The following is an 8,445-nucleotide window of genomic DNA, read 5'->3' as shown; positions in this document are numbered from 1 at the left end:
GCTGTCCGGGAGGAGGCTGTGGTGCCCGCGCCGGGCTGGCGGAGCGGGGACAATCCCCGGCGACAAAGAGAAGGCGGCGGCTGCGCGCTCTCTGGCCTCCCGGTGGGAGCCTCCAAAGCACCGCGGCTGGCCTCGCAGAGCTGGCGGGGTGGGCCAGGAGTTCCCCGAGCGCGGAGCGGGGCCGGGCATGACCGTGATGCCAGTTTGACCAAAGCTCCGCCGCCTCGGGGACGCGGCAACAACTTCGTGAGGGACACGGGGCTCCTGACTCGATGGCACTCGCGCCGGCCGCTCCCTCCTGAAGACCGCCTTTCGGAGTCTTGGTGCCGGACTCAGAGGCAAGTGAGCACCGCCGTGGGGCGGGTAGATTCTGGGGCTCAGAATTTGGAGTAGTGAGTGGGCGCTGGAGGGGGCCGGGAGAAGACAGGGAAACGTAAAGCTTCTCGTGGTCCACATCCTCAACGCCATGCTGGTATGCTGGCTGCTAATTCAGCCTCCCCATACCTTGCATCGGGGTTTGGGGAAAACAGTCTGGGAAACTAAGGCAGGAGTGGGGAAGCCCAGAACAAACCCTAGAAGCTTCTTTTCCCTCTTCTCCCGAGGGGGGGAATAGAATGCCCGAGAACTCAGCCCAAAAGCACACACCCCCATCTTTTGGGTCTTGGGGTTCATGGAGGAGCTGGGTTGGACGGTGTGGCAGCTTAGAGGAAAAAGGGATATACAAATACAGCTTTGTATTTGAAATGATCGAAATGAAGGTTCCTGAAGGGGACAGGGAGAGGAGATATCCACTCAGAAAAGAGATACATCGAGAAGGCTGGGAAGCGTTTACCCATGGAACACACTATCTCTGGGGTATTGGCACCACTTCTTCCCTCTGTCCCCATAGTCCTCTCAGCCCCACCATCCTACCTGCTTCAGCTCCACCTCCCCTTGGAGGCTGAAGGAGGAGAGGTCTTCCAGAAGAACGCAGAGGCTGTTGGTCTGGGGCCCCTGAAACCCGGAGGCACCCTATTCTAGCCCTCCAGAATGGAAATGGGGGTGACGGGGACAGAATGGAGCCAGCTCCGCTCAAGTCCAGGACGCAGGTGCAGTGGAGCTAGGAGGTGGAGGCAAAAGGATTCCAGACGTAGGGGTCTTTTCCCGGAACCTCTTGGAGCAACATTTTGTCAGATCCTGCTCTGAAATCTGTCCCTGGCCTTCGGCTCCCTCCCAAGGCCAGAGCGGTGATAGCCTTGATTCCTAGACACCTCCCCACTGTCTGCCCTGCTTCACTCCTGGGCCAGAGAAATCCCCAGGCTACTCTTCTCAGGCTAGCTGCCCTGTGTGTTCCCAGAGTTTGCAAGGCACAGGAGAGCCTCTGCCTCCAGCCCTGCTCCTTGAGGAACAGCTTCAGAAATGGGCTCTACTCCAGGGCGCCTTTTGTCCTCACCCAGGTGCTCCCTCACCTCGGATAGGGCCATGGGCTCCCTCTGTTCCTGTCCACACTCCCCCAACCCAAGAATCTTTCCTACTTGCCTAGGTGGAGTAAGTCTGAGGCCTGTGGATGAACAGACAGAAGCTGAAAGATCCCCCAAAAAAGTGAGTGAGGAGACACCGAAGAGGGAACAGTTGAGGGGATGGTGTTGGGGACAGAGATCAAGAACCCAATCCTTAGTCCTGGCATTTGGTTTGGCCTCTGGTGATCCCAGGGCAGTGCTGACACCTGAGGGACAGCAATGTCCCAAAGGGCCAGGATATCAGTGCAGCGGGGGGTGGGGGGGTGGGGGGTCAGACTCCTGTTATGCCTGTGCAGCCCCCTGCTGCTCTTTGCCTCTGTGTCCTTGGGATCCCCTCTGTCTCTAGCTCATCCTCTGGGATAGATGGGAGGCCTGACCCATCAAGGGTAAGAGGAGGAGAAGCGAGGAGAAGCCCAAGTGGTGTGGTAGGAATAGGCCAGGCTTCTGGGCTCTGGGCTCGGGCACCCCCATGTGCTGCCTGGCCTGGGGCAATCATTTGACTTCCATTAGCCCTGGTGTCATTTCTTCTTTTCTAAATTTAAAATTGTTGAAAATGAATTGCTTACGTTCTTACAGTTTAACACCCTCACTGTCCCCCGTAAAAAAGCAACAGGGAAAAAGATTAAGTCTCCCTTCTACTTCCATCTCCTAGCGAACCACTTCCCCTTCCTGGTGACACTCAATATTACTAGGTTTTCTTTGGTACCTTTTCCAGAGCTAGCTTATGCATATTTAAGCAACATATATCTAATCCCTCCCTTTAACGCATTTTCTACACCCCATCCTGCACTTTGTGGTGCACTTATTGTGGTGCACAATAAGCCTCCATGGTGGCTTATTGTTAGAGATCATTACATGCCTCAGTACATAAAGCATTTCCTCCTTCTGTGTTACAGCGGCCTGGATGTACCTTCATTTGTACAGATGCCCCACAAATGTATTTAGCCATTCCTTTATTGATGGTTGTTTTGGTTCTGTCCAGGCTTTGTGAGGATCAGTTTGCTCATCTGTCAAATAGGTACAAATAATCCCACTTTGTAGGACAGTTGCGAAGGCCACAGGAGCATGTATGGACATGCCCAGGTCCAGGGCCCAAAACAATGGGAGTCAGCAGTATAGTTCCTCCCGTGGCCCAGCCCTCCAAGACCCTTCAAGGCCCTCTTAAAAGGCCTCTCCCCCACAAATCTCTCCGTGGTGGTTTTCCCAACTGGACAGTCTCCCTCTCGGACAGTCACCGCCTTCTACAGTGATCTTGTGCCAGGCTGAGGGCCGCTGGGGATAAGGTGTGCATCCTGCCCGCCTCTGGGCCTCCCAGAGCGCATGGTGCTGGGGCTGAGCCCTGCTGAGCTCCTGCTCCGTGTTGAGCTGGCTGTGTGCTTCTCTCCCCAGGATGTGTGAGAGGACCTCTCAGAACCGGAGCCCGGGCCACTGGCTGCTGGCACTTTCCCTGGCCTGGCTGTGGACCCTCCTCGCCTCAGCTTCCTTGCAGCCGCCAACTCCCACAGGTTTGGGGCAGGTGACAGAGCCTGGGGGAGGGTTTTCCTGGAGGCCTGGAGAGCTGGACACTGCTCCACACCATTCCAGAGCCGGCAGATCGCCGAGGCCGGGTAAAATGTGGATTCTGGGGTTTCTGGCTCCTTTTCTGTTTTTCACCCAGGAAAATCTGCCCCCCCTCTGCCATCCCAGCCCAGAGAAGGTGTGGGCAGACCTGTGGTTCCCTTTCGTTCCAGGCCAGACCATGTTCTGCAGGGAGAGAGGCAGTGGGGAGGAGGCTTAAGTCTAGCCTCCTGGCCTAATTCTGTGGTTTTTCCTTTTGGTATGGCTAAAGCCTGTGTAAGCCGATGATCCTCCCCACGCATTATAAGCCCCTGGGCCCTCACCCAGAAGAAGCCGGAAGAAGTAGGGGCTGGTGGGGAAATCCACCTTTCTTCTTCTGCCCAAGGGCCTGAGTCTGCGGAAGAGGGATGAGTGTGGCCTCACTGGGGCGGAAGGAAAGACGAGCAGACCGCTAAAGGAGCAGGAGGATTTCGTGTTTCCTCCTTCTCCCCTGCAGCAGGCCACCCTTTAACACCCCTGCCCTTGGCTGGGAGGAGGGCCCGAGAAAAAGCAGGGCAGGTGGGAGGAGAGCTGGGCTGCCTGAGTGGGCTGGGCCCTGATCTCCTCCACCGCTTCAGTCCTGGTGAAGCAGGGCGCCTGCGAGGTGATTGCCGCTCATCGCTGCTGCAACCGGAACCGCATTGAGGAGCGCTCCCAGACGGTCAAGTGCTCCTGCTTTTCTGGCCAGGTGGCCGGCACAACCCGTGCAAAGCCCTCCTGCGTGGACGGTGAGTGAGAGGCCGGCCCACTGGGGAGGGCCCAATCACAGAGATAAGAAGGTCTGTCTGGGGTGCGTGGGTGTCTCAGTGTCTCTGCCTTCGGCTCAGGTCATGATCTCAGGGTCCTGGGATCGAGTCCTGCATCGGGCTTCTGCTCCGCAGGGAGCCTGCTTCCCACCCCACCCCACCCCGCCACCCGCCTGCCTCTCTGCCTGCTTGTGACCTCTCTGTCAAATAAATAAATAAAATCTTAAAAAAAAGAAGAAGAAGAAGAAGAAGAAGAAGAAGGTGTGTCTAGGCCGCACCATCTGCTCGGATACAATTTCATACCAGCCTAGGGCTTTTGTGATCAGTCTGAAATGATGGGTAACCTCTGCGGGGAGGAGGGCAGATGCGACTGCCCGCTCCATAGAGAAGGAGAGAAGGAGGGGTCCTGTTCCTAAGGGCCATTCCTCTTATCCATACTCCCTGCCTGATGGGCGGGAGTTAGATGAGACATTCTGTCTCACAAATCTTCGCTCCCAAACTGGGCAGCAGACCTTGACCTCTTCCCCTCCTGCTCCTCCATCGGCCTCTCACACACGCCCTCCTCTTGTTCCCCTGTGGCCTTGATGTGGACACACAGGGGTCACTCACACCCACCCCTCTCTGACGATCCCACCCGTGCTCATGAGCTCCCTCACGTGGCAGGGCTGTAAAGGTGCCCGCTTGGGCTCACACACACGCCTGCCCACCAGCGGGCTTCTTGAAGAGCTTGCCCTGCCTTCTCCTTGCCCCCTGCTCCCACAGCCTCCATCGTCTTGCGGAAGTGGTGGTGTCAGATGGAGCCCTGCCTGCCAGGGGAGGAGTGCAGAGTGCTCCCGGATCTGTCAGGATGGAGCTGTAGCAGCCGACACAAAGTCAAAACCACCAAGGTATCCAGGGACGGCCCCTCTATCCCTCCCTACTCTTCTCCCTTCGCATTGGGCAGGAAAGGACAGGGCTCAGGAGGGGGTGAGGAGTGTGGGGGGGTGGTTTTGAGGAGATCTGTGTCCTCAGGTGAGATCGGTGAACTATGTGGGCACATGCCCAGACGGTCCCTCTGGTCTGTCTCCACTCTGGGGACCGGAGTTAGGGCCTCGGGATTTGAAGTCTGATGTGTCCTGGGCCAATCCTTGATGCTTCATATGCCTTGGTTTCCTCTTCTCCTTAGGGTGAGTTTGTCTCCGAGAAAATGGCAGGTCCATAAGAACAAGGTAGAGAATTAGGAAATGATCCAGATAATTCAGAGGGGAGTCTGTGTGGGGAGCCCCTCTGCCCACCCACCCCTGCCAGGATTAACCCCCCCCACAGGATTAACTCCCTACAGCTCACACCTGTCTTCCTCTCATCTTACCTCGAGGGCACCCAAGAGGATTATTACTTTCGTGGTTTGCTGCCTGCCCCCACAGAACAAGGAGTAATTAAAATCGTATCATACTCATTCGCAATTCCATGTGTCGTAACTAATCAGTGGCGTGGCTGTGCCATCACCATTTGTAAAGATGAGTGACAATTGAGGCAAGGCAGATCCCTTCCCACCACCGGGAGAGCAAACAAACAGACACATAAACAGAAGAGAAGGCAGCCTTTGGGGCTCTGAAGAGAGCCACGTATTTGGGGAGCACAGAAGAGAAGGATCCACAGCTAGGAAAGGTGTAGCGCTTCCTAGCTGCAAGCAGGCAAGGGAGACAGCCATTCGGAGCCTGGTTAAGACCAGGAGAGAGTGAGAGACCCACCACAGGGCTTGCTACATTTGTCACTGTTTTATAGGTTTGCGTTTGTCGCCCATAGATGCTGTGCCTACAGTTTAGGTCACCAGTCTAAAGCAAGCGTTCTGAGGTGTGCTTGATTTACTGTGTTCTCCCAGTCTGCACTGCTTTAGGGATAAGGGAACAGCATTGATGACCTTCATATAACCTTCATCTCCTGGGGACTCTTGGGCATTCCTTTCTCCATTCCTTTCTCCCCCCATCACCTGCTCTCTAGGTCACACGATAGCTCTTGGGTCACGCGCTGGACAGGACAGCTTGACTGAGCCATGGACTGAAGAATGGTATTATTATCAGCCAGCAAAAGTGGAGATTCACTTACCTGGACATGCACCCTGTGCCAAGTGCAGAATCACTCTTCCCAGGGGGCATCTCAGTTGAGTTACTCAGCAGATAAGGACAGATCTCTGGCCACATACCTGGTGTTGTGCTGGATTCTCCTGGGGGATCCAGAAGAAGGTCAAGATACAATTCCTGCCCTTGAGGAATGTCCAGTCAAGTTGGAGAGCTGTTGGAAGACAGTTGAGCTAATTGAGGTTAAAGCGCATGGTATGGGACCATACCATGTAGACCGTATATGGGTCATGTGCTGTGGACATGTTAGGGGTGTGAGGGTGAGACCCCCAATGCCTTTGGCCAACCCCTCAGCACAAGGCAAGAAGACTGCCATGTCCCTCCCTCACATCAGTCTGAACACCCAGCAAGCTGCCAATATGTCCAAGGAAAACCTTTTCCCCCATGAGAGACCAGCTGTACCTCATTTGCATGGGACTGGGTTGACTTGGGGAGTGAAAGCTGACATGAAGCCTGACAACTTTCCAGCAAAGCTCTGCAGAGGTGTGGCCTGGTTTGGCCTATTCATTGGGAATGGGACATACAGGCCCTTAAAATCACTCCCATCCAAAGACCTCAAGTTTTTGTTTGTTTGCTTATTTTAACAGATGAGGAAGCTGAATTCCAAAGAGGAAAGAGGACTTGCCCCAGATCTCCCAGTTTGGGCTTCCAAATCTCTAAGGCTCTTTGCTAAACCCAGATATGGGATTCAACCTGGGCCTTCCATGTTGTTTATATCTCAAGAAGAGAAGCCTGCAGACGACTGGCAGGATAGTAGCAACATTTTTCTTGGGAGACTCTAGAACAGGTCCTTGTTACCTGAAGTAATCCAGGATACTTACATGCCAACATGTGAGACTACTGGATCTCCACTCGGCCTTCAGCCCCCAAAATTACTACCGAGCCCCGTGATAGCCAGAGATCACTCAGCCCAGTTACATCCAGGCACTCTGAGCCGGCAGCCCCATTGTGTCTAGTCTGACACATCTCTTCCCGAGGACTTAGGCTGAATGGAATTCTCAGAGGCTCTGGCTCCAGGAGAGGCTCTGGGTGGAGTGCAGGGCTGGTCACAGTCCTCTTCCTTCAAAGGCCCTGCTGGGCCATAGAGGAGCCCTTGCAGGGCTGAATGGAGCCTCTGTCCAGGATTGAGGGTTGGCAGAATCAGACTGACATAGGCTTTAGGGACTCAGACAGGGGCTAGTTGGGTATCTCATCAGTACAAGAATTATAGGCTCAGCTACCGCTAGGATCAACTGGAATCCGCTGGGATCACCAGGATCTCAGGGTGTGTGTGGAGGACATGGAGCTTGAAGGGAAGGGTGTCAGCAGAGATCAACCAGAACGATGCTGGCCTCTGACCCCTGGATGATGAGCTGAGGCTGAACCTCAGCCCATCATTGCTGCTTCCTCTTCTTCCCCAAGCAGCAGAACCAAGACCGTTCAATCCACTCGAGGGTTTTCCTTCTTGTTTTTGTTTCGTTCTGGTTTGGGCAATGGGGTGGAAAATGATGCCAGCTTCTCACTCGTCTGTAAATACCAGAACTCTCCTGACTTTGAATCTCTGCACATGGTAGGGTCAGGGAGTGGGGTAGTCAAGGAGTAGGTCCGAGGTTGTCAGCTCTTCCTTTAAGACTGGGGAATGGGCTAGGGGGTCAGCAAACTTTCTGGAAAGGGCCAGATAGCAATTATTTTAAGCTTTACAAGCCATATACAGTCTCTGACATGTTTTTCTTTGTTGTTGTGTGTTTTGTATTTTAAAAAAGCCTTTTAAAAAATGTAACAACCATTCTTAGCTCAAGGGCTGTACAAAACCAGACCCCAGGCCGTTTTTGGAAGGTTGCCAGTCCTTGTGAACCTTTGAAGGCAGGCCTTCTATGCAGCTTGGGGCTGCCTCCCAGCCTCCTGGCCTGCCTTCAGTGAAGTGGAGGGCTGGGTTGGGTTTTGTTTTCCATCTAATGCTCCTTGAGAGATTGGTGACTGAATTATTTAGACTACAAATGAGGCAGCTTTAGCAGAGCCACACAATAAAGGCCTGCTCTTCTGAAAGCCAGGATGTGGGCTTCTCCACTCACTCCCCATCCCTTGAGACCGTGTCCAGGAAAATGGGGGTGGGGGGGACAGCCCCTTGCCCATTTGCTGCATCCACAAGCTGCTGGGGTAGGAGCTGGGGGAGCCCGAGAGAGTGAGGATGATGCTGTATAAATTCCCCCCACAGCCCCCACCTCAGCTGCCCACCACCACCAGCCCCTGCCTCAGCCAGAGTCCTGATTCCCTGATCCTCCCTGAGGTCCCTCCTCTGTGCTTGCAGAGAAAGCCTCTTTCCTCTGGCACTGGAATTTGCCTCCATTTCCTCATGACCTACTCATCCATTTATTTGGTGGGATTTGAGGGCTGTCCTTTATCTGGCTGGAAGAGCTCCACACAACACAGGAGGGTCTGGTGGAGAAGACAAAGCCTCCCACCTCCAACAGTAGCTCTCTAGAGTCCTGTTTTCAACTGAGTCAATAT

At 54.4% G+C, this 8,445-nt stretch overlaps 1 protein-coding gene across 1 annotated transcript; it reads left to right on the top strand.

The window, feature by feature from the left end:
- The first annotated feature begins 1,538 nt into the window (after positions 1 to 1,538).
- Positions 1,539 to 6,058, top strand: TAFA3 (TAFA chemokine like family member 3). Its single transcript, XM_045978053.1, has 5 exons — positions 1,539 to 1,585; positions 2,889 to 3,004; positions 3,674 to 3,823; positions 4,604 to 4,728; positions 5,822 to 6,058. Exons 2-5 carry the CDS (start codon positions 2,890 to 2,892, stop codon positions 5,831 to 5,833), a joined length of 402 nt encoding a protein of 133 aa, XP_045834009.1. The 5' UTR covers positions 1,539 to 1,585; position 2,889; the 3' UTR covers positions 5,834 to 6,058.
- The last annotated feature ends 2,387 nt before the right edge of the window (positions 6,059 to 8,445 follow it).

The sequence above is a fragment of the Meles meles genome, chromosome 1 (assembly GCF_922984935.1).
Source record: "Meles meles chromosome 1, mMelMel3.1 paternal haplotype, whole genome shotgun sequence".
Taxonomy (NCBI): domain Eukaryota; kingdom Metazoa; phylum Chordata; class Mammalia; order Carnivora; family Mustelidae; genus Meles; species Meles meles.
Note: the sequence above shows the minus strand (reverse complement) of the source record. Positions and strands in the feature narration are given on the sequence as shown.